This window comes from Scyliorhinus canicula, chromosome 20, assembly GCF_902713615.1.
Source record: "Scyliorhinus canicula chromosome 20, sScyCan1.1, whole genome shotgun sequence".
Classification (NCBI taxonomy): Eukaryota; Metazoa; Chordata; class Chondrichthyes; order Carcharhiniformes; family Scyliorhinidae; genus Scyliorhinus; species Scyliorhinus canicula.
Genome location: NC_052165.1, coordinates 84186203 through 84211134, shown reverse-complemented (window position 1 = coordinate 84211134; position 24932 = coordinate 84186203). Strand labels below are relative to the sequence as shown.

At 47.7% G+C, this 24932-nt stretch overlaps 1 protein-coding gene across 3 annotated transcripts in view; it reads left to right on the top strand.

Annotated features, from left to right (window-relative positions):
• Positions 1-24932, top strand: part of LOC119955298 (lysine-specific demethylase 7B-like) — a 316061-nt gene that overhangs the window by 52264 nt on the left and 238865 nt on the right. For 2 of the 3 annotated variants that reach the window (XM_038781379.1, XM_038781377.1), the window contains 5 exons: positions 1453-1613; positions 5487-5628; positions 19140-19326; positions 20884-21046; positions 24789-24876. In XM_038781379.1, coding sequence (XP_038637307.1) covers positions 1453-1613; positions 5487-5628; positions 19140-19326; positions 20884-21046; positions 24789-24876 — 741 coding nt within the window. The remainder of the gene's footprint in view (positions 1-1452; positions 1614-5486; positions 5629-19139; positions 19327-20883; positions 21047-24788; positions 24877-24932) is intronic. The other variant, XM_038781378.1, reaches the window with a different exon arrangement.

Below are 24932 nucleotides of genomic sequence, written 5' to 3'. Positions count from 1 at the left end.
CCAGTGCACCTGGTGAATCTGTGTCATTGGCACGGCACAAATGCAAATGAACTGGCGATCTGTTAACGGCTCCTTTATCCTGTGTGTTGCCTGCGATTCCCAGTGTTTCTCAAAGCAATGCAACATGATATTTGCCTGTAATAGGGTTAAGCCTAGTGTTAGTGCAGTAATAAATAAGCCTGCGGGTTCATTTTCAATAAAGTGTTTGCAAGGTTGATCCAAATGGGGCTCAGACCTGGAGCTGTGTCCACATGCAGAGGGACTGCTAGGGCCAGGCAATAAGCTGACCAAGATCAAAAAGCCAGAGTCCTAGTAGTTATAAAGGCACAATTTGATTTTGGGTCTGTATTTGGCCACTGTTCTGCACTGCAGTTGGCAATCTTCAATGTTCCTGAACTGACCACCAAATGTGGAGACACCTCAATGTAGATTTGGTGTGGTGGAAATGTCAATGTGCAGCTGAAGAGAAGAGAAAAAATGACTTGCATTTGTATGCCACCTTTCACAAACATTGGACTTCATAAAACACTTCACTGCTGATGATTACTTTTAAAGTATAGTCTTAATGTAGGAAAATCTGACAGGTGGGGAGAGGAAAGGGAAAAGAATAGTAGAGAAATCGCACAACAAGAGAGGTCGGACCTAAAGTCAGAAACAGAGGTTTAATGTTTAGGAATAGGTAGCTAAACATAGGTTAGTAAGAGACTATTGTCAAGTGCGATGCGAGTGGGACAGAAATCAAAAGTTTTGGAATAATGTTTTGAAGTGGTAAAGAATAAGGGTTCGATAAGAGTTTTCAGCAGTTAGGCTGAGGCATTCACAGTTGGAGGTGTAGCAATAGTAGCCTGGATGTGTGGTTTGAAGCTCAGCTCTGGGACAAATAGCGATTGGGATTTAGCGTGGACTGTGTGTAGAAATTATATAAAAACAATTCTAATATTCTGTACATTCTGAATACGGAGAACTTTGCTTTAAGCAGGCGATTCAAGTATGGTGTGTCAATTCAAGTATGGTGTGTCAATTCAAGTATGGTGTGTCAATTCAAGTATGGTGTGTCAATTCAAGTATGGTGTGTCAATTCAAGTATGGTGTGTCAATTCAAGTATGGTGTGGATGGGATGCACCTCCCCAATTCCAGGCTTTGAACACCGTACAATGGTAGACAGTTTACCTGCTCTCAATTCGACTAGTGACATTGCAACTCACTAAAGGGGTGCAGAGACAACCGCTCTTAATTCCTTTCAGTCGATACTGACTTGTGCAGTTTCCCAATGGAAGCATTGCTGAAGTCATGATTCACCATGTGTGGAAACATGAGTGTGAATCCATGCCTGGCTGCACAGTGTCTTTGGTTGGAATATGATGTTTCCCTGTTGTCCCACTATTAGTGGAGGATATTTAGCTGCTGGTTCTGGTGAGCTCCATAATGCCCCATATGTCTGTTTCTAACAGTGCCAGTGAAATCATCATCAAGATGCATGGGGTCCAGCTAACGCTAAAGTACCTGGAAAAGCACGGGTTTGAATTCCCCATCATGGTGTCCAAGATAGATGGACTTGGAATTGCTCTTCCACCAAGCACCTTTTCTGTCCGGGATGTGCAAGAGTATGTGGGTAAGAGATGGCTGCACCAGTATTAACATGCAATACAGCCACAAGCACAGCTCAACAATGCTGAAAGTCTGCAGTATAACCTGATCCTGGATATTGGAGGTCGGGGATGGGGAATAGATGGAACATCTCAAAATGTTGCATCCTAAGTGCAACAAAGGCCAGCCAATGTCAACCAGTTGCCACCCATAGACCTGCAACGTTTCCCTTCAAGTACTTCCTCAGTCTCTTTTGGAAGCTTTCACTAAATCTGCTTCCCCATTCTTTAATTCCAGATGATCATAACCTGCTGTCTTCAGAAGAAAACTAAATCTCATTTCTTGTCTGGTCCTTCTGCCAATCACCTTTAAATCAGAGTCTTTTGGTTACCAACCTTCCCACTGGAAACAATTACTCCCTATTTACTCTACAATTCTTCATAATTTTAAATTAAATCATCCACTAGCCTCCTCTTTAAGGACAACTTCAATTTCTCTAACCATCTATAAAACTGAAATCCCTCATCTCTAATACCACTCTACTAAGTTTTCTCAATACCCTCCAAGACTTTTGCATCACAACATTCATCAGGAACTGAAGAATCTAGATGGGTGCTGGATGTTTGAGGGTAAATCAACATCTGGCATGTGGGAGGCTTTCGAATGTCAGTTGATAGGAATACACGACTGCATGTTCCTGTGAGGATGAATAATAAGTGTGGCAAGTTTCAGGAAACTTGGATAACGAGGGATGTTAAGAGCCTAGTCCAAAAGAAAAAGGAAACATTTGTAAGGGCCAGAAGTCTGGGAACAGTCTAAGTCCATGAGGAATATATGGAAAGTAGGAAGGAACTTAAGCAAAGAGTCAGGAGGACTAAGAGTCATTGGCCAGCAGTAGTAAGGAAAATCTCAAGTTTTTATACATATATGAAGCGCAAGAGGGTAGTCAGGGAAAGGGTTAGCCCACTCAAGGGACCAGTGGAAATGGGCGAGGTACTGAATGAGTATTCACCAAGGAGAAGGACTTGGTGGATGATGAGTCTGGGGAAGGGTGTGTAGATAGTCTGGGTCACATTGAGATCAAAAAGGAGGAAGTGTTGGGCATTTTGAAAAACATTGAGGTAGATATGTCCCCAGGACCTGATGGGATATACCCCAGAATACTGAGGGAGGCAAGGGAGGAAGTTGCTGGGGCCTTGACAGGAATCTTTATATCCCCACTAGCTACAGGGGAGATCCCAGAGGATTGGAGAGTAGCCAATGTTGTTCCTTTGTTTAGGATGAGTAGCAAGGATAATCCAGGTAATCACAGGTCGGTGAGCCTAACTTCAGTGGTTGGGAAATTATTGGAGAGGATTCTTCGAGACAGGATTTACTCTTATTTGGAATCAAATGGACGGATTAGCGAGAGGCAGCATGGTTTTATGAAGGGAGGTTGTGTCTCAATAACTTGGCTCAAGTTTTTTTGAGGAATGACGAAGATGATTGATGAAGATAGGGCAGTGGATGTTGTCTGCATGGACTTCAGTAAGGCCTTTGACAAGGTCGCTCATGGCAGATTGGTACAGCAGGTGAAGTTAAATGGGATGAGAGCTGAGCTGGCAAGATTGATACAGCGATGAAAGGGTGCTTTTCTGAATGGAGGGCTATGGATAGTGGTGCTCCGCAGGGATCAGTGCTGGGACCTTTGTTGTTTGTTAGTAAGTTTGCGAACGACACAAAGGTTGGTGGAATTGCAGATAGTGATGAGGACTGTCAGGATATAGATCCGTTTGTGACTTGGGCGGAGAGATAGCAGATGGAGTTCAATCTGGACACGTGAGGTAATGCATTTTAGAAGGTCGAATACAAGTGGGAAATATACAGTAAATGACAGAGCCCTTAAACGTTTTGACAGGCAGAGGGACCTGGATGTCCACAGGTCACTGAAAGTGGCAACGTAGGTGGAGAAGGAAGTCAGGAAGGCATTCGCCATGCTTGCCTTCATCGGCTGGGGCATTGAGTATAAAAATTGGCAAGCCATGCTGCAGTTATATCGAAACTTATTTAGGCCACACTTAGTAATATAGTGTTCAATTCTGGTTGCCTCACTACCAGACGGATGTGCAGGCTTTGGAGAGAGTACTGAAGAGGTTTATCAGGATCTTGCCTGGTATGGAGGACATTAGCTATGAGAAGAGGTTGGACAAATTCGGTGTGTTCTCACTGGAACGGTGGGGGTTGAGGGGGCGACCTGTTAGAAGTCTACAAAATTATGAGGGGCATGGACAGAGTGGATAGTTAGAAGCCTTTTGTCAGGGTGGAAGAGTCAGTTACTCGGGGACATAGTTTTAAGGTGCACGGGGCAAAGTTTAGAGGAGATGTGCAAGGGAATACAGATGATAGTGGGTGCTATCGGACTTCACTGCTGGAGGAGGTGGTGGAACTGGTGCGATAGTGACGATTAAGGAGCATCTTGACAAATGCATGAATTGGATGGGAATAGAGGGATACGGACCCCAGAACTGTAAAAGCTTTTCGGTTAGATGGGGCGCATGGTCAGCTTGGCAGGCCATTGGGCCTGTTGCTGTGCTGTACTTCGTACACTGGGCTAAATAGCTAGCTTTTAAAGCAGACCAAGGCAGGCTAGCAGCGTGGGTTCAATTCCCGTTCCAGCCTCCCCGAATAGGCGCCGGGATGTGGCGACGAGGGGCTTTTCACAGTAACTTCATTTGAAGCCTACTTGTGAGAATAAGTGATTTTCTTTTCTTTTCATTTCATTTCATTTCCTTGTTCTTTCTGGCGTGGTTTCTAGAATTGAATGCATTACTCCCGCTGAGTTATAAAATCCTTGCTTTTGTGCTGTTTATAAAGCCAACAGTTCCACTGTTTTTGATTTAAAACTACTGTCTCAATTTGTGCTGCAACCTTCAAATGTCTGCGTGTACGTACCCTTAGATCATTCTGTACCTGCATCCACTTTAATCTGTGTATCCTATTTGTACCTGAGCTGATTTTCCAACCCCCCCCCCCCCCCCCCCCCCCCCCCCCCGATTGTCATGGACCATATTTTAGTCTCCTTGGTATCTTTCAGGCTTCATCTGTCTTAATTCATTCCCAATTTATTGTTACACAAACTGTTTTTCTCACATCTTATACTGCACAAAATCTTGTCCATGAATCTCCCTTTATCTTACAATTTCAGAAATTGCCTCCAAAACCTTGCCTAAAATTTCTCTTCCAGTCCTACATTGGTGTCTACTCTGTCCCCCAACTCCCATCGACAGCACAGCTTTCAGCAAATGCACCTTTAAACTCTGGAATTAGAATCATAGATCATAGAATCGTAGAATTTACTGTGCAGAAGGAGGCCATTCGGCCCATCGAGGGGACACTAGTTAAGTCCACGACTTCATCCCATCCCCATAACCCAGTAACTCCAGCTCAATCTTTGGACACTAAAGGGCAATTTAGCATGGCTAATCCACCTAGTTGGCATATCTTTGGACTGAGGAAACCGAAGCACCTGGAGGAAACCCACACAAACCAGTGGGGGGGGGTTGCCCAAAACCGAAATTGAACCCGGGTCCCTGGAGCTGTGACAGAGGCAGCAGTGCTAACCACTGTACTATTGTCGCCATCCCTTCTTTTAGAGTCCTCAGCTATTTAACCCTTACCACCTCTTCCAACTCAGTTAGCCTTCTTTAGGTTTGAGATCAACCACTGCCCCGGTTCACTGGGCATTGTCTGATCACTGCCTCTCCAGTTCCCCTCGCGAAACTCCATAAAGTATTTTGCTGTATCTACAATATAGGCTGTTATTTGAGCTGTTTCACGGCTACAGTTGGGTGAAGGATTATCCTTCTCTAAATAACATGGCTTCCAGATATATCTGAATATTATTTTTTAATCTTTCAAGGTGGTGAAAAGGTGATTGATGTGATCGATGTGGCTCGGCAAGCTGATTGTAAGATGAAACTTCAGGAGTTTGTAGAATGTTACACTGCCCTCCATCGAACAAAAGTATTAAATGTCATTAGCTTGGAATTTTCTGATACAAAGTAAGTTGCTTGTGGCTGGATATTTGTAACTGTAGCTGTATAGTGTTAGCACTTGCAATGTAAAGAACCTTGAACAGTTTGTGAACATGTGGCTGTTTTCTGTGCCAACAGATGCACATTTATTAATATAGCGCCTTCCATTTTCTTGGGGCATCCCAAAGTGCTTCAAGGCCCATGAAGTATTTCTGAAGTGTAGACATTTTGTTTTTGGCAAATGGAACAGGCAATTTTCAGACAATCCCACAGGCATGAATGGACATTGTGAGAAATTGCCAACGGTGATGGTCCTTTTCACCTGTGGTTACAACCAAAAGCAGCGCGTTAGTTTTCACTCACGCACTGCTGACATCCAGCTCTAGCTCAATATCACCTCTTTTGGCGATTCCTCTGTTTCTAAATTATCAGATTGCTAAATTACCCGACATCCAGTGTTGAATGAGCAGAAATTTCCTCCAATTATATTTTGGAAGGACTTGAGGTCCCTGCTCTAAACTCTTCCTTGATTCTGACTCCATCCCTCTGCCGAGCAACAGTATAAGAGTAAGCCAAACTGTTCGTAACCTTTCTTGACCTTGAGATTAACTCTGACCTCATTTGTGTAATCACTAAGACTGCCCATTTCCACCTCCATACCATCACCCAAATTTACCCAGTCTCTGCTTATTCATCCCTTTTATCGTCTCGACTTAACTATTAAAATAATGGGGGGGCAGCACGGTGGCCTAGTGGTTAGCACAACCGCCTCACGGCGCTGAGGTCCCAGGTTCGATCCCGGCTCTGGGTCACTGTCCGTGTGGAGTTTGCACATTCTCCCCGTGTCTGCGTGGGTTTCGCCCCCACAACCCAAAAATGTGCAGAGTAGGTGGATTGGACACGCTAAATTGCCCCTTAATTGGAAAAAATAATTGGGTAATCTAAATTTAAAAAAAAACTATTAAAATAATAATCTTTATTGTCACAAGTAGACATAGGTTAACACTGCAATGAAGTTACTATGAAAAGCCCCCGGCTGGTCTCTTTACCTTCTACCCTCTGTAAACCTTGTGGTCATCCAAAGCTCTGTTGACCATGCCTTAAATTGCACCAAGTCCTGTTCCCTATCTCTCCTGTGAATGCTGACCTACATATAAGACAGACAACTTCGTAAGAACATAAAGATACAGGAGCAGGACAAGGCCATTTGGCACCTTGAGCCTTCTCCAAAGTAGATTCATGACTGATCTGATTGTGGCCTTCACTTCACTTTCCTGCCTGTCCCCCATAATCCTTGGATCCACTGTAGATTAAAGATCTGTCCAACTTGACCTTGAGTCGAAACATTCAACGACCCAGCCTCGACTGCTCGCTGGAAAATCCCAAAGACTAATGACTTTATGAGAGAGGAAATTCCTCCTAATTTCAGTCTTAAATGGATGACCCTTTATTTTGAAACACTGTCCCCTAGATCTAGATTCCACCAGGAAAGAAAAATTTCTCAGCACCTACCTGTTAAGCTTAAGGGTCAGTAGGCCCAAGTTGCACAATTTTCCTTCATACGCCAACTCATTGATCCCAATAATCTACCTGACCTTTGGGTTGGGGTGCTTGGGAAGGTATTGATGAACTCCTGGGCCCCACTTCAAAGAATAAAAAACATTGTGGCACAGGAACAGGCTCTTCGGCCCACCAATCCTGCGCCAATCCAGATTCCTTATTTAGACCGACTATTAATTACCCAACCGATCTGTATCCCTCCATTCCCTGCCCGTTCATGTGTCAATCAAAATGCATCTTAAACGTTGCTATCGTGCCTGCCTCCACTGGCAATGTGTTCCAGGCACCTACCACCTTCTGCCTGAAAAACCTTCCCAGCACGTCTCCCCTAAAGTTTGCCCCTCTCACCTGTACATTACCCTTGTAATTGTGTCTTCCACCCTGGGGAAAAAGCTTCTGACTATTCACCCTATCTATACCTCTTGTAATTTTGTAGACCTCAGTCATGTCTCCCCTCGACCTCCCTCTTTCCAACAAAAACAATCCGAGTTTATTCTATCTCTCCTCTAGCTAACACCCTCCAGACCAGGTGACATCCTGGTAAACCTTCTTTGCGCACTCTCCAAAGCATCCTCGTCCTTCTGGTAGTGTGATGACCAGAACTACCTGCAATATTCCAAATGTTTTATACAACTGTAACATGACCTCCCAACTCTTGTACTCAATGTCCTGGCCGATAAGGCAACCGTGCTCTAGCCTTCTTGATCACCTTACCAACCTGCATTGCCACCGTCATGGAACTATGTACCTGAATGGCCAGATTCCTTTGTTTATCAATGCTCCTAAGGGTTCTGCCATTTACTGTATAATTCGCACCTGAATTTGATCTTCTAAAATGCATCACCTCGCATTTACAGAGAACATAGACTGCAGAAGGAGGTCATTCGGCCCATCAAGTCTGCACAAACCCACTTAAGCCCTCACTTCCACCCTACCCCTTAACCCAAAAACCCCTCCAAACATTTATGGGCACTAAGGGCAATTTAGCATGACCAATCCACCTAACCTGCACGTCTTTGGACTGTGGAAGAAAACCGGAGCACCCGGAGGAAACCCAACCATACACTGGGAGAACGTGCAGACTCCGTACAGACAGTGACCCAGCAGGCAATCGAACCTGGGACCAAGGCGTTGTGAAGCCACAGTGGTATCCACTTGTGCTAATGTGCTGCCCACATTTGTCCGGTTTGAACTCAATCTGTCATATCTCTACCCAACTGTCCAATTTATATATATTCTACTGTATTCTCTGACAGTTCCCTTCTTTATCTACAACTCCACGCATCATGGTGTCATCTGAAAATGAGCTAATCAGACCATCAACATTATCCTCCAGCTCATGTGTGTGGCGCTGTGTGTGTGGCGCTGTGTGTGTGGCGCTGTGTGTGTGGCGCTGTGTGTGTGGCGCTGTGTGTGTGGCGCTGTGTGTGTGGCGCTGTGTGTGTGGCGCTGTGTGTGTGGCGCTGTGTGTGTGGCGCTGTGTGTGTGGCGCTGTGTGTGTGGCGCTGTGTGTGTGGCGCTGTGTGTGTGGCGCTGTGTGTGTGGCGCTGTGTGTGTGGCGCTGTGTGTGTGGCGCTGTGTGTGTGGCGCTGTGTGTGTGGCGCTGTGTGTGTGGCGCTGTGTGTGTGGCGCTGTGTGTGTGGCGCTGTGTGTGTGGCGCTGTGTGTGTGGCGCTGTGTGTGTGGCGCTGTGTGTGTGGCGCTGTGTGTGTGGCGCTGTGTGTGTGGCGCTGTGTGTGTGGCGCTGTGTGTGTGGCGCTGTGTGTGTGGCGCTGTGTGTGTGGCGCTGTGTGTGTGGCGCTGTGTGTGTGGCGCTGTGTGTGTGGCGCTGTGTGTGTGGCGCTGTGTGTGTGGCGCTGTGTGTGTGGCGCTGTGTGTGTGGCGCTGTGTGTGTGGCGCTGTGGTGTGTGGCGCTGTGTGTGTGGCGCTGTGTGTGTGGCGCTGTGTGTGTGGCGCTGTGTGTGTGGCCGCTGGGGTGTGCTGTGTGTGCGCTGTGTGTGTGGCGCTGTGTGTGTGGCGCTGTGTGTGTGGCGCTGTGTGTGTGTGCGCTGTGTGTGTGGCGCTGTGTGTGTGGCGCTGTGTGTGTGTGCGCTGTGTGTGTGGCGCTGTGTGTGTGGCGCTGTGTGTGTGGCGCTGCGTGTGTGGCGCTGCGTGTGTGGCGCTGCGTGTGTGGCGCTGCGTGTGTGGCGCTGCGTGTGTGGCGCTGCGTGTGTGGCGCTGCGTGTGTGGCGCTGCGTGTGTGGCGCTGCGTGTGTGGCGCTGCGTGTGTGGCGCTGTGTGTGTGGCGCTGTGTGTGTGGCGCTGTGTGTGTGGCGCTGTGTGTGTGGCGCTGCGTGTGTGGCGCTGCGTGTGTGGCGCTGTGTGTGTGGCGCTGTGTGTGTGGCGCTGTGTGTGTGGCGCTGTGTGTGTGGCGCTGTGTGTGTGGCGCTGTGTGTGTGGCGCTGTGTGTGTGTGGCGCGCTGTGTGTGTGTGGCGCGCTGTGTGTGTGGCGCGCTGTGTGTGTGTGGCGCGCTGTGTGTGTGTGGCGCGCTGTGTGTGTGTGGCGCGCTGTGTGTGTGTGGCGCTGTGTGTGTGTGGCGCGCTGTGTGTGTGTGGCGCTGTGTGTGTGTGTGTTGTGCGCGCTGTGTGTGTGTGGCGCGCTGTGTGTGTGTGGCGCGCTGTGTGTGTGTGTGGCGCGCTGTGTGTGTGTGTGGCGCGCTGTGTGTGTGTGTGGCGCGCTGTGTGTGTGTGTGCGCGCTGTGTGTGTGTGGCGCGCTGAGTGTGTGTGTGTGGCGCGCTGTGTGTGTGTGTGTGGCGCGCTGTGTGTGTGTGTGCGCGCTGAGTGTGTGTGGCGCGCTGTGTGTGTGTGGCGCGCTGTGTGTGTGTGGCGCGCTGTGTGTGTGTGGCGCGCTGTGTGTGTGTGGCGCGCTGTGTGTGTGTGGCGCGCTGTGTGTGTGTGGCGCGCTGTGTGTGTGTGTGGCGCGCTGTGGGTGTGTGTGGCGCGCTGTGTGTGTGTGGCGCGCTGTGTGTGTGTGGCGCGCTGTGTGTGTGGCGCGCTGTGTGTGTGTGGCGCGCTGTGTGTGTGTGGCGCGCTGTGTGTGTGGCGCGCTGTGTGTGTGTGGCGCTGTGTGTGTGTGGCGCGCTGTGTGTGTGTGGCGCGCTGTGTGTGTGTGGCGCGCTGTGTGTGTGTGGCGCGCTGTGTGTGTGTGGCGCGCTGTGTGTGTGTGGCGCGCTGTGTGTGTGTGGCGCGCTGTGTGTGTGTGGCGCGCTGTGTGGTGTGGCGCGCTGTGTGTGTGTGGCGCTGTGTGTGTGTGGCGCTGTGTGTGGGTGGCGCTGTGTGTGGGTGGCGCTGTGTGTGGGTGGCGCTGTGTGTGGGTGGCGCTGTGTGTGGGTGGCGCTGTGTGTGGGTGGCGCTGTGTGTGGGTGGCGCTGTGTGTGGGTGGCGCTGTGTGTGGGTGGCGCTGTGTGTGGGTGGCGCTGTGTGTGGGTGGCGCTGTGTGTGGGTGGCGCTGTGTGTGGGTGGCGCTGTGTGTGTGTGGGTGTGGCGCGTGTGTGTGTGTGGGTGTGGCGCGTGTGTGTGTGTGGGTGTGGCGCGTGTGTGTGTGTGGGTGTGGCGCGTGTGTGTGGCGCGCGTGTGTGTGTGGAGCGCTGTGTGCGTGTGTGTGAGGCGCTGTGTGCGTGTGTACTATTTACAGATCTTCATTCTGTTAAAACTTCCTTCCACTGTTACACTCTGCTATGAGGGACCATGTCAAACACCATGTCGACGACATCCACAATCTTTCCCTCATTACTTAATTTTGTCAACTCATCAATTTGGTGAGACATTATCTTCCCCGTCATGTTGTCTATCACCGATAAGCCCATTTTCTTCCAAATGGGACTAGATCCTATCCCTCAGTAACGTCTCCAACAGCTTCCCCACCACTGACGCCAGGCTCACCGGCCTATAATTACTTGGATTATCCCTGCTTCCCTTCTTAAACAAGGGACAATATTGGCTATTCTCCAGTCCTCTGGAACATCTCCTGTGGTAAAAAAGATGCAAAGATATCTGTTAAGGCCCCAGCTTTTTCCTCTCTTGCCTCCTACAGTAATCTGGGATAGATCCCATCCGGCCCAGGATCTTGTCTACTTGATTCATTTTAAGATATCCAACACTGCCTCCTTCATTATGCTGACAAGTCCTAGACTATTCACACACCAATCCCTAACCTCAACATCTGTCATGTTCCTCTCCTTGGATAATACCGATGCTAACCACTCATTAAGGATCTCGCCCACTTCCTCTGACTCTACGTGTAACGATCTCGCCCACTTCCTCTGACTCTACGTGTAACTTCCCTCCATTGTCCTTGAGTGGGCCTACTCTTTCCCTGGCTACCCTCTTGCTCCTTGTATATGTTTAAAAGACCTTTGGATTTTCCTTGATTCTGCTTGCCAATGACATTTCGTGGCCTCTTTTAGCCCTCTTAACTCCCTATTTAAGTTTGTTCCTAGATTCCCTATCTTCTTCAAAAATTTTGTCTGTTTTTAGTTGCTGAGACTTTGTGTATACTTCCTTTTCTTTTTGACTAGTCTCTCAACTTCCCCTGTCATCCACGGTTCCCTAATCCTGCCATTTCTGTTCTTCATTTTCACAGGGACATGCCTGTCCTGCACTCTAATCAACTGGTCTCTAAAAGACTCTTTCATATCAAATGTGGTTTACCTTCAAGCAGCTGCTCCCAATCCATATTCCCCATCTCTTGCCAAATTCTGTTGCAGTTAGCTTTCTCCCAATTTAGCACCCTCACTCATGGACTATTCTTGCCCTTATCCATGTCTATTCGAAAATGTATGGCATTATGATCACTATACCCAAAATGTTCCCCTTCTGAAACTTTGGGCTGATTCCCCCAAACTAGGTCCCTCCCTCATTGGACTATCAACGTACTGTTTCAAAAAGCCCTTTGCGACACACCTATCAAATTGCTCTCCATGTAAACCTCTGGCACTAAGGCACTAATACAATATGGGGGAAATGAAAATCACCCCCCACAACAACCCTGCTATTTTCACATCTTTCCAGAATCTGACTAAATGTGTTCCTCTGTATCCCACTGGCTCTCCCTATTTGCTATATTTGTCTTGGTCTCAAGCTTTTCCCCAGACTCTACGCTTGCCATACTAGTTTAATCCCTCCCAAACCACATTAGCAAATGTCCCAGACAGGATATTGATGCTGTTTAGGTGCAACCCATCCTGCTTGTATAGGGCCCACCTTTCCTGGAAGACATCCCAATGATCCACATCTGAAGCTTCCCACCCCCCACGTATTCAATTGTTTCTGGCCGGGCTAGCACATGCCACTGGGAGTATCGAGTCCCCAAGACTATCGAATCCCCAATTAGTATTGGCAGTTGATGGGGACCAAAGCAAAGGTGAATTAAATGAAGGGGAAGTCGAGAGTAGGCCAGTAAGACTCGGAGGAAGAGCAGGCAGGGTGTGGTTGCTGATCGAAGAGGGTCTGGTGGAAGTGCATTTGGTTCAATGTGGCACATCTCCTTGAAACTTTGCCCCACGGACCTTAAACCTATGCCCCCTGGTGACTGGCCCCTCCGCCCTGGGAAAGAGTGCCTGCCAATCCACTCCATCATGCCCCTCATAATAGAACGATACAGCGCAGTACAGGCCCTTCGGCCCTCGATGTTGCACCGACATGGAAAAAAAAAACTAAAGGCCATCTAACCTACACTATGCCCTTATCATCCATATGCTTATCCAATAAATGTTTAAATGCCCTCAATGTTGGCGAGTTCACTACTGTTGCAGGTAGGGCATTCCACGGCCTCACCACTCTTTGCGTAAAAAACCCACCTCTGACCTCTGTCCTATATCTATTACCCCTCAATATTGTAGGTAAAGCAGATGAGCTTAGAGCTTGGATTAATACTTTGAACTATGATGTTATTGTCATTTGTTAAAGGAAGGACAGGATTGGCAGCTAAATGTTCCAGGATATAGATGTTTCAGGCAGGATAGAGGAGGATGTAAAAGGGGTTGGGGAGTTGCACTGCTGGTTAAGGAGAATATACTGCGTGAGGACACCTCGGAGGGCTCATACAGTGAGGAAATATGGGTAGAGCTCAGGAATAGGAAGGGTGTAGTCACATTGTTGGGGGTGGCCTCCCAACAACCTGCGGAAGATAGAGGAACAGATATGTAGGCCGATTGTGGCAAGGTGTAAAAATAACAAGGTTGTTGTGATGGGTAATTTTAACTTACCCTATATTGACTGAGAATCTCTCAGTACTGGGGGTGTGGATGGGGCACAGCTTGCCAGGAGCACCCAGGAGGGCTTCTTGAAACAGTACGTAGATAGTCCAACTAGGGAAGAGGCCATACTGGACCTGGTATTGGGGAATGAGCCGGGCCAGGTGGTTGATGTTTCAGTAGGGGAGCAGTTTGGGAACAGTGACCACAATTCAGTAAGCTTTAAGGTACTGATGGATAAAGATAAGTGTAGTCCTCAAGTGAAGGTGCTAAATTGGTGGAAGGCTAAATACAACCATATTAGGCAGGAACTGAAGAATGTACAAAGAACAATGAACAATACAGCACAGGAACAGGCCCTTTGACCCTCCAAGCCTCTACCGATCATGATACCAACCGTTGCCAAAACCTTCAGCACTTCTTATGCCGTATCACTCAATACCCATCCTATCCATGTGTTTGTCAAGATGCCTTTTGAACGGCGTTAATGTATCTGCTTCCACAACCTCCCCTGGCAACCTGTTCAAAGTACTCACCACCCTCTGTGTAAAATACCTACCTCGCACATCTCCTTGAAACTTTGCCCCACGGACCTTAAACCTATGCCCCCTGGTGACTGGCCCCTCCGCCCTGGGAAAGAGTGCCTGCCAATCCACTCCATCATGCCCCTCATAATATTGTAGACCTCCATCAGGTCATCCTTCAACTTCCGTCTTTCTAATGAAAACAGTCAGAGTCTCTTCAGCCTCAGCACATAGCTAACACCCTCCAGACCAGGCAACATCCTGGTAAACCTCCTCTGCACCCTCTCCAAAGCCTCCACATCCTTCTAGTGTGGCGACCAGAATTGTGCGTAATATTCCAAGTATGGCCGTACCAAGGTTCAATACAACTGTAGCATGACTTGCCAGTTTTTATACTTGATGCCTCGTCCAATGAAGGCAAGCATTCTGTATGCATTCTTGACTACTTTGTCCACTTCTGTTGCCACCTTCAAAGATTTGAGGACCTGCATGCACAGATCTCTCTGACTTTCTATTTTCCTGAGAGTTTTACCATTATCAGTACCTTTAAAATAAAAATAATAAATAATCTTTATTGTCACAAGTAGGCTTGCATTAACACTGCAATTACATGAAAAGCCCCTAGTCACCACATTCCGGTGCCTGTTTGGTTACACAGAGGGAGAATTCAGAATTCTCAGCTGGTACAGGAATTGAACCCGCGCTGCTGGCCTTGTTCTGCATCACAAAGAACGAAGAACAAAGAAAAGTACAGCACAGGAACAGGCCCTTCGGCCCTCCAAGCCTGTGCCGACCATGCTGCCCGTCTAAACTAAAATCTTCTACACTTCCTGGGTCCGTATCCCTCTATTCCTATCCTATTCATGTATTTGTCAAGATGCCCCTTAAATGTCACTGTTGTCCCTGCTTCCACCACCTCCCCCGGCAGCGAGTTCCAGGCACCCACTACCCTCTGTGTAAAGAACTGAGTTATTCCCCTCTGTTAGACCTACCAAAATGCATTACCTCACATTTGTCCGGATTAAATTCCCATTTGCCATTTCTCTGCCCAAGTCTCCAACTTATCTATGTCCCGCTGTATCTTCTGACAATTCTCAACACTGTCTGCCACTCCACCAACCTTGGTGTCATCCGCGAACTTACTAGTCAGTCAGTCATGGATTGGGGGGGGGAGATGTTTGAGGGCAAATCAACATCTGGCATGTGGGAGGCTTTCAAGTGTAAATTGATAGGAATTCAGGACTGGCATGTTCCTGTAAGGATGAAGGATAAGTATGGCAAGTTTTGGGAACCTTAGATAACGAGAGATATTGTGAGCCGAGTCAAAAAGGAAGCATTTGTCAAGGCTCGGAGGCTGGGAACACACAAAGCAAGGGAAGAGTACAAGGAAAGTAGAAAGAAACTTAAGGAAGGAGTCAGGAGGGCTAAAAAGGGTCACGGGTCATCAGCCAGCTGGATTAATGAAAATCCCAAGGCTTTTTATACATATGTAAAGAGCCAAAAGGTAGCCAAGGAGAGGGTTGGCCCACTCAAGTACAGGGAGGGAATCTATGTTGACCTAGAGGAAATGGGCGAACAAGTTGGTAGATGATGAGTCTGGGGTAGGGTGTGTAGATAGTCTGGGTCATGTTGAGATAAAAAAAAAAGGTATTGGGAGTCTTGAAAAACATTAAGGTCGACAGGTCCCCAGGGCCTGATGGGATATACCCCAGAAAGCTGAGAGAGGCATAGGAGGAAATTGCTGGAGCCTTGAGAGAAATCTTTGCATCCTCACTGGCTGCAGGGGAGTTCCCAGAGGATTGGAGAATAGCCAATGTTGTTTCTTTTGTTTAAAAAGGGTAGCAAGGATAATCCAGGTAATTACAGGCTGGTGAGACTTACATCAGTGGGAGGGAAATTATTGGGAGAGGATTCTTTGAGACAGGATTTACTTCAGTTTGGAAGCAAGTGGACATATTAGCGAGAGGCAGCATGGTTTTCTGAAGGGGAGATCATGTCTCAATAAGTTGGATTGACATTTTTGAGGATGTGACGAAGATAATTGAGGGTAGGGCAGTGGATGTTGTCTCCATGGACTTCAGTAAGGCCTTTGACAAGGTCCCTCAGGCAGACTGGTACAAAAGGTGAAGTCACATGGGATCAGAGGTGAGCTGGCAAAATGGGTACAGAACTGGCTTAGTCATAGAGGGTAGCAGTAGAAGGGTGCTTTTCTGAATGGAGGGCTGTGACTAGTGGCATTTCTCAGGGATCCGTGCTGGGACCTTTGCTGTTCGTTTTTTTATATATATATATATATAATATATATATTTATTTATATATATATATATATATATATATATATATATATATATATGTGTGTATAGAGATATATAGATTTGGAGGAAAATGTAACTGGTTTGATGAGTAAGTGTGGACGACACAAAGGTTGGTGGAATTGTGGACAGTGATGAGGACCATCCGAGGATACAGCAGGATTTAGATCGGTTGAAGACTTGTGCGGAGAGATGTCAGATGGAGTTTGATCTGGACAAATGTGAGGTAATGCATTTTGGAAGGTCTAATACAGGTGGGAAATATACAGTGAATGGCAGAACCCTTAAGAATATTGATGGCCAACGAAGATCTCGTGCACCGGTCACAAACTGGCAACGCAGGTGGACAAGGTAGTTGAGAAGCATACAACGTCCTTGCCTTCATTGGCCAGGCATTGAGTTTAATAATTGGCAAGTCATGTTGCAGCTTTATATAACTTTAGTTAGGCCACAGTTGGAATATGGTGATCAATTCTCGTCGCCACACTGCCAGAAGGATGTGGAGGCCAGTGTTCAATTCTGGTCGCACACTACCAGAAGGATGTGGAGGCTTTAGAGAGGGTACAGAAGAGATTTACCAGGATGTTGCCTGGTATAGAGGGCATTAGCTATGAGGAGAGGTTGAATAAACTTGGTTTGTTCTCACTGGAACAATGGAGGTTGAGGGGTGACCTGATAGGTCTACAAGATTTTGAGAAGCATGGACAGAGTGGATAGTCAGAAGCTTTTTTCCAGGGTGGAAGAATCAATTACTATTCGGTGCTGGGACCACAACTTTTCACAATATACGTTAATGATCTGGAGGAAGAAACTGAGGCACTGTTGGTAAGTTTGAAGATGATACAAAGATCTGTAGAGGGGCAGATAGTATTGAGGACGCAAGAGGGCTGCAGAACGATTTGGACAAACTGGCAATGAAGTGGCAAATGAAATACAATGTGTGAGGTTGTGCACTTTGGAAGGAGAAATGGAGGTTAAGACTATTTTCTAAATGGGAAATGCTTCGGAAATCAGAAGCACAAAAGATACTTGGGAGTCCTTGTTCACGATTCTCTTCAGTTAAGAAGACAAATGCAATGTTAGCATTCATGTCGAGAGGGCTAGAATACGAGACCAGGGATGTACTTCTAAGGCTGTATAAGGCTCTGGTGAGACCCCATTTGGAGTACTGTGAGCAGTTTTGGACCCCGTATCTAAGGAAGGATGTGCTGGCCTTGGAATAGGTCCAGAAGAGGTTCACAAGAATGATCCCTGGAATGAACTTGTCGTATGAGGAACGGTTGAGGACTCTGGGTCTGTACTCGTTGGCGTTTAGAAGGATGAGGCGGGGAGCTTATTGAAATGTACAAGATACTGCGAGGCCTGGATAGAGTGGACGTGGAGAGGATGTTTCCACTTGTAGGAGAAACTAGAAGCAGAGGGCACCATAAGGGACGATCCTTCAAAACAGTTGAGGAGGAATTTCTTCAGTCAGAGAGTTGTGAATCTGGGGAACTCTTTGCCACAGAAGGCTGTGGAGGCCAAATCATTGAGTGTCTTTCAGACAGAGACAGATAGGTTTTTGATCAATAAGGGGTCTTATGGTCTTACTGGGGGGCATAGGTTTAAAGAAAATGCACAAGGCAAGTCTTTTTTTACACGGGTGATGGGAGTCTGGAACTCGCTGCTGGGCGAGATGGTGAAAGCAGATACGATCGTGACTTTAAAGGGGTGTCTTGACAAATCCATGAACAGGATGGGAATATTGGGATATGGTCCCTGGAAGGGTGGGGAATTTTAGTTCAGACGGGCAGAATGGTCGGTACAGTGTTAGATGGCCGAAGGGCCTGTTCCTATACTGTAATTATCTTGTTCTATGAAGTTTTGCCCCCCCTCTTATGTACAGAAGGGCCAGCCATGGTGTCACCGCTCCGGCTATTGCTGCTGCTGTCACCTGATGTGCCAGCCTCCTCATTAGTATCCAAAATGGCACACTTGTTAGAGAAGCGCACAGTACAGGGGACTCCTGCACTGACTGCCTGCCCTGTCTAGGAGTCGCCTATCGATCTTCCTGTACCTTGGGTATGTTCACAGCAATGCTGGTTCAATGTCTCCCAGCTGCTGTTTCCAGAGGCTCACTGTAAAAGCCATAAATCAAGTTAAATTACGAGTCGCCAGCCTCATTCATAGATTCATAGAATTTACAGTGTAGAAAGAGGCCATTCGGCCCATCGAGTCTGCACCGGCTCCTGGAAAGAGCACCGTACCCAAGGTCAACACCTCCACCCTATCCCCTTAACCCAGTAACCCCACCCAACACTAAGGGTAATTTTGGACACCAAGGGCAATTTATCATGGCCAATCCACCTAACCTGCACATCTTTGGACTGTGGGAGGAAACCGGAGCACCCGGAGGAAACCCACGCACACACGGGGAGGATGTGCAGACTCCGCACAGACAGTGACCCAAGCCGGAATCGAACCTGGGACCCGGGAGCTGTGAAGCGATTGTGCTATCCACTATGCTACCGTGCTGCCCAAATGTTCAAATGTTTAAATTGTCAGCCGTCCAGGGAGCGGCCTGGCTACCTTCCCGTATCCTGCCTACGAAAAGTCTAAGGGGATAGTTGCAGCCAGGGCTCAGATTTTTGAAAAAATCTGACTGAAACCGTCTGTTCACTCCCCATCCACCCCCACCTGAAAGCCTTTCAAGGCAGAAATCCCAATCTGTGGTACTGCAATGCTTACCCCTGCTTGGATGCTGTCCGCCTTGGTTTTATCAACCTGTCATTTGTTTACGAAACATTGTCATAGAGTTGTAGAGTTTTTACAGCAGTTGTGTGTAAAGTATCAAATTATTGCCTGAGATGTGATGCTGATTTTGATCTCACTGAGCTCATCAACTGCTGTTGTATTTTGTTTGCACACAGAATGTCAGACCTGGTGGAAATTCCTGACATTGTTCAGAAGCTTTCATGGGTCGAGAATTGCTGGCCAGAGGATTCCTTTTTACCGAAACCCTGCGTTCAGAAGTACTGCTTGATGGGAATGGAAGATAGTTATACTGACTTTCATATTGACTTTGGAGGAACATCTGTGTGGTACCATGTACTGTGGGTAAGAAGATCTCGTAGAAAGTTTGGCTGAGATCCTGTGTCCTAACTCCCCAGTATGGCCTGAGAGAGTCAACGTCTTTGCTTCAAGTTGGGTGGACATTGGGCAGGGAGCTCAAGAGAAAGCCTGCCCCTTCAGGGGGCGGGGGAAGTCTGTTCCTTCAGGGGATTGGGTGGGAGGAGGAGAGTCTGCCCCATTCAGGGGGATGGGGAGACCCTGCACCTTTTGGAATGGAGGGAGAAAGCTAGGGTGGTGGGAGAGAGTGATAAGGGGAGGGAAATGGTTAGCATTGTTGTGGTAGAGAAGGAGGGAGATTGAGAGATCCCATAGGGGAGGGGGTAAAGTGTTGCCAGACAATATGATGTGCCTTTTCTGTTTGAGAGATTCGCTTCACACACACAAATCCTTATCCATTTCACAGAATCTTGCAGCACTGAGGAATACTCGGCCCCTCCTGCTGCATGGATGGCCCTTCCTTCTTCGGGTTTATGGACCCTTGCTTTACATAGAACATAGAACATTACAGCGCAGTACGTGCCCTTCGGCCCTCGATGTTGCGCTGACCTGTGAAACCATCTGAAGCTTATCTGACCAACACTATTCCATTTTCATCCATATGCCTATCCAGTGACCACTTAAATGCACTTAAAGTTGGCGAGTCTACTACTGTTGCAGACAGGGCGTTCCACACCCCTACTAATCTCTGAGTAAAGAAACTTGCCTCTGACATCTGTCCTATATCTACCACCTCTCAATTTAAAGCTATGTACCCTCGTGTTGGTCATCACCATCCGAGGAAAGAGACTCTCACTGTCCACCCTATCTAACCCTCTGACTATCTTATATGTCTCTATTAAGTCAACGTCTCAGCCTTCTCTTCTCTAACGAAAACAACCTCAAGTCCCTGAGCCTTTCCTCGTAAGACCTTACCTCCATACCAGGCAACATCCTAGTAAATCTCCTCTGAACCCTTTCCAAAGCTTCCACATCCTTCCTATAATGTGGTGACCAGAACTGCACGCAGTACTCCAGGAGCGGCCGCACCAGAGTTTTGTACAGCTGCAGCATGACCTTGTGGCTCCGAAACTCAATCCCCCTACTGATAAAGGCTAGCACACCATATGCCTTCTTAACAGCCCTATTAACCTGGGTGGCAACTTTCAGGAATTTGTGTACCTGGATGCCGAGATCTCTCTGTTCATCTACACTACCAAGAATCTTGCCATTAGCCCAGTACTCTGCATTCCTGCTACTCCTTCCAAAGTGAACCACCTCACACTTTTCCGCATTAAACTCCATCTGCCACCTCTCAGCCCAGCTCTGCAGCTTCTCCTGAAGCCCCTCCTGCCAGCTCGTTGTAAGCTACTGACTATTCTTCCATTCTGATCAGTGAGTTGGCTGGTTTCAATATGGGCAGTAACAGGTACTGGATGGCAGAACACAAGGTTTCCGGGAAGAATGGGCACTGAGAGGATTCAGGGTTTGAATAATTCTCCCTTTGACCCAATGACTGAGGTTGTCATTAAAGCCCCATAATCACGATTATTTTCTGCCTTTCAGGGGGAAAAATTATTTCTTTTGATAAAGCCAACCAATGCCAATCTTGCACTATATGAAAGTTGGAGTGGTACCATCAACCAGAGTGAGACGTTCTTTGGAGACCAGGTGGACAGATGTTATAAGTGTGTCCTGCAGCAGGGACAAACACTCTTCATTCCTACAGGTATATTGGTATAAGCCTGTGCAATAGTCATATCAACACGGACTTTCCATCTCTCCTAGTGCAACAACCTGATTGTAGCAGGCAGTTTTCCTGATTGCCAGGGCAAAACAAAGGCAATAGGGCAAAATCTGTCCAAGCAATTGGATTTAGGGTTCCAGTTCCACAGGTGGAGTGAGGCCTCAGCTCTTCCCTATCCTACGGGTATTGAGGGCTGGCCTCCTGCGAGTATTGAGGGACCGGTTTTCCCCTCCCTCTCCTTCTAGTGTCGTAAACGGCCAGACACCCCTCTCCCCCCCCCCCCCTCCTTGCTGGGCTGCCCTTCACCTCCCCTCCCCATCCCCACCAGGGGACAGGCTCCTCCCACCTCCCTTCCCCCTCCCCCTCGTGGTTGCTGGGCTGCCTCCCAATTCCCTTCCCCTTTTCCCTCCTGAGAGAGGGGCTGCCTCCCCGCTCTCCCCCTCACATGCCAGATGTTCATTTTCCCTCAAATAGCCTCGCCCAGTCAACACTCTCCTGCCTAGCTGTTGTAATTAGCCTTCCCCCAGTTGAACACCTTCACCCGAGGATCACTCTTGTCCTTATCCACACGCAGCTTAAAACTTACAGAATCATGATCACTGTTCCCGAATTGATCTCCTACTGAAACCTCGATCACCTGGCCGGGCTCATTCCCCAGCATCAGGTCTAATTTGACCCCTTCCCGCGTTGGGTTATTTACATATTGTTTCAAGAAACCCTCCTGGATGCTCCTTACAAATTCTACTCCATCCATGCCTCTTGCAGTAAGTGTGTCCCAGACAATATAGGGAAAGTTAAAATTAGCCACCATGACAACCCTATTGTTTATGCACCTTTCCAAGATCTGTCTGCATATCTGCTCCTCTATCTCCCGCTGGCTGTTAGGAGGTCTGTAGTAAACACTCAACATTGTGACAGCACCCTTCCTATTCCTGAGCTGTACCCAGATTGCCTCGCTGCCTGAACCCTCCCAAGGTGTCCTCCTTCAGCACAGCTGTGATATTCTCCTTAACCAATAAGGAGAACCCCTTTTTCATCCCCTCTATCCTGCCTGAAGCATCTGAATCCTGGAATGTTTGGTTGTCAATCCTCTCCTTCAACCAAGGTTCTGTAATAGCAACAACATCATAATTCCACATCCTGATCTAAGCTCTAAGTTCATCTGTCTTACCTGAAATACTCCTTGCATTGAAACTAACGCACTTCAGCCCACTAGCCCGCTGACCTACTGCTCTGCTCCCTGCCATACTAGGCAGTTCAATCTGTTTCTCTGCCTTCCACTTTTCTTCTTGCTAGCTTTTATTTCTGTCCCCTCTTTACTACCCTCTGACTTCCTGCATTGGTTCCCATCCCCTTGCCATGCCAGTTTAAACCCTCCCTAACAGCGCTAGCAAACAACCCCCCTAGGATATTTGTTCCAGTCCTGCCATGGTGTAGACCGTCCGATTTGTCATGTCCCACCTCTCCCAGAACCAGTCCCAACGTCCCAAAAATCTGAATCCCTCCCTCCTGCACCATCTCTCAAGCCAAGCATTCATCACATTTATCCTGTTATTCCTACTCTTGACTAGCACGTGGCATTGGTAGCAATCCTGAGATTACTATCTTTGAGGGCATACTTTTAGTTTATCTACTAACTCGCTAAATTCAGCATGTAGGACCTCGTCCCATTTTGTACCTATATTGTTGGTGCCTATATGCACCACGACAGCTGGCTGTTCACTCTCACCCTTTAAAGTGGCCTGCAGCCGCTCTGAGGCTTCCAGGACCCTTGCATCAGGGAGGCAACATACCTTCCTGGAGTCTCGTTTTCATTAGCAGAAACGCCTGTCTACTCCCCTTCCAACGAATCCCCTATCACTATAACTCTGCCATTCTTCCTCCTGCCCTCCTGCGCAGCAGAGCCGGCCACGGTGACATGAACCTGGCTACTGCTGCCTTCCCCTGGTGAGCCATCTCCCTCAACAGTATCCAAAATGGTATATCTGTTTTGGAGGGAGATGACCGCAGGAGACCCCTGCACAGCCGTCCTACTCTTACTGTGTCTGGTGGTCACCCATTTCCTATCTCCCTCGGTACTCTTTATCTAGCTGATAGAAGACAAAGAGTGGTGGTTGATGGGAAATGCTCTGACTGGTGTCCAGTTACTAGTGGTGTGCTACAAGGATCTGTTTTGGGGGCGTTGCTGTTTGTCATTTTTATAAATGACCTGGAGGAGGGCGTAGAAGGTTGGGTGAGTAAATTTGCAGATGACACTAAAGTCGGTGGAGTTGTGGACAGTGCAGAAGGATGTTACAAGTTACAGAGGGACATAGATAAGCTGCAGAGCTGGGCTGACAGGTGGCAAATGGAGTTTAATGCAGAAAAGTGTGAGGTGATGCATCTTGGAAGGAATAAGAGGAAGGCAGAGTACTGGGCTAATGGTAAGATTCTTGGTAGTGTGGACGAGCAGAGAGATCTTGGTGTCCATGTCCATAGATCCCTGAAAGTTGCCACCCAGGTTGAGAGGGTTGTTAAGAAGGCGTACGGTGTGTTAGCTTTTATTGGTAGAGGAATTGAGTTTCGGAGCCATGAGATCATGTTGCAGTTGTACAAAACTCTGGTGCGGCTGCATTTGGAGTATTGTGTGCAGTTCTGGTCGCCACATTATAGGAAGGATGTGGAAGCATTGGAAAGGGTACAGAGAAGATTTACAAGAATGTTGCCTGGTATGGAGGGAAGATCATATGAGGAAAGGCTGAAAGACTTGAGACTGTTTTTGTTCGAGAGAAGAAGGTTAAGAGGTGACTTAATTGAGGCATACAAGAGGATTAGATAGGGTGGACATCGAGAGCCTTTTTCCTCGGATGGTAATGTCCAGCACGAGGGGACATAGCTTTAAATTGAGGGGAGATAGATATTGGACAGATGTCAGAGGTAGGTTCTTTACTCAGAGAGTAGTAAGGGCATGGAATGCCCTGCCTGCAACAGTAGTGGACTCGCCAACACTAAACGCATTCAAATGGTCATTGGATAGGCATATGGACGATAAGGGAATAGTGTAGAGGGACTTTAGAAGGGTTTCACAGGACGGTGCAACATCGTGGGCTGAAGGGTCTGTACTGCGCTGTTATGTTCTATGTTCTATCTGCGATGTGACCAACGACTTACTCAGCATTGTGGATGTTCCAAAGTGAGTCTATCTGCAGCTCTAGAGCCATCAAGTGGCCTAACGGGAACTGCAACTGGACACACTTTTGCACATGAAGAAGCCAGGGAAAGTTGGAGTGTCCCTGAATTCCTACATCGCAGACGAGGAGCATGACACGGTCTGCCATGTCTAAACCCTTAATTTAACTTACAAGAACAACGATTGCCAAGAGAAAATAAAGACTGGCTGAGAGATGTACTGAATACAACAGATGGGTCACAAACCTCTCCACGTTAACCAGAGCCCCTCATTGTTAGCTCCCGCCACAAACTTCAGCCCTTGTCATTAATTCCATCGTGTCATGGTTGTAACTTGGGCTGCATCAGATCCTGTAGAACTGCTTTAACCTGAGCTGTGTTTCAAGCCCCACATCGTCTCAGCCATCAAGAACCCTTAGTTCCATTTGACGCCCTGCTGTTATGGATTTCAACCCAGCTTTTCCCTCTTTCTCGGGCTGTATTCTAACCAAGTTTGTTTTCTAATTTCATCTGGATTTGCTTTGTATTATAATCTGTATTTGCCTTCTTTCCCAAGGCTGGATTCACGCTGTTCTGACCTCCAAGGATTGCATGGCTTTTGGTGGAAACTTCCTGCACAACCTCAATATTAGCACACAACTCAGGTTAGTTACCATTACCAATGTCCTTTTTTGTGCTTGCTGCTTCACTTTCGCACACC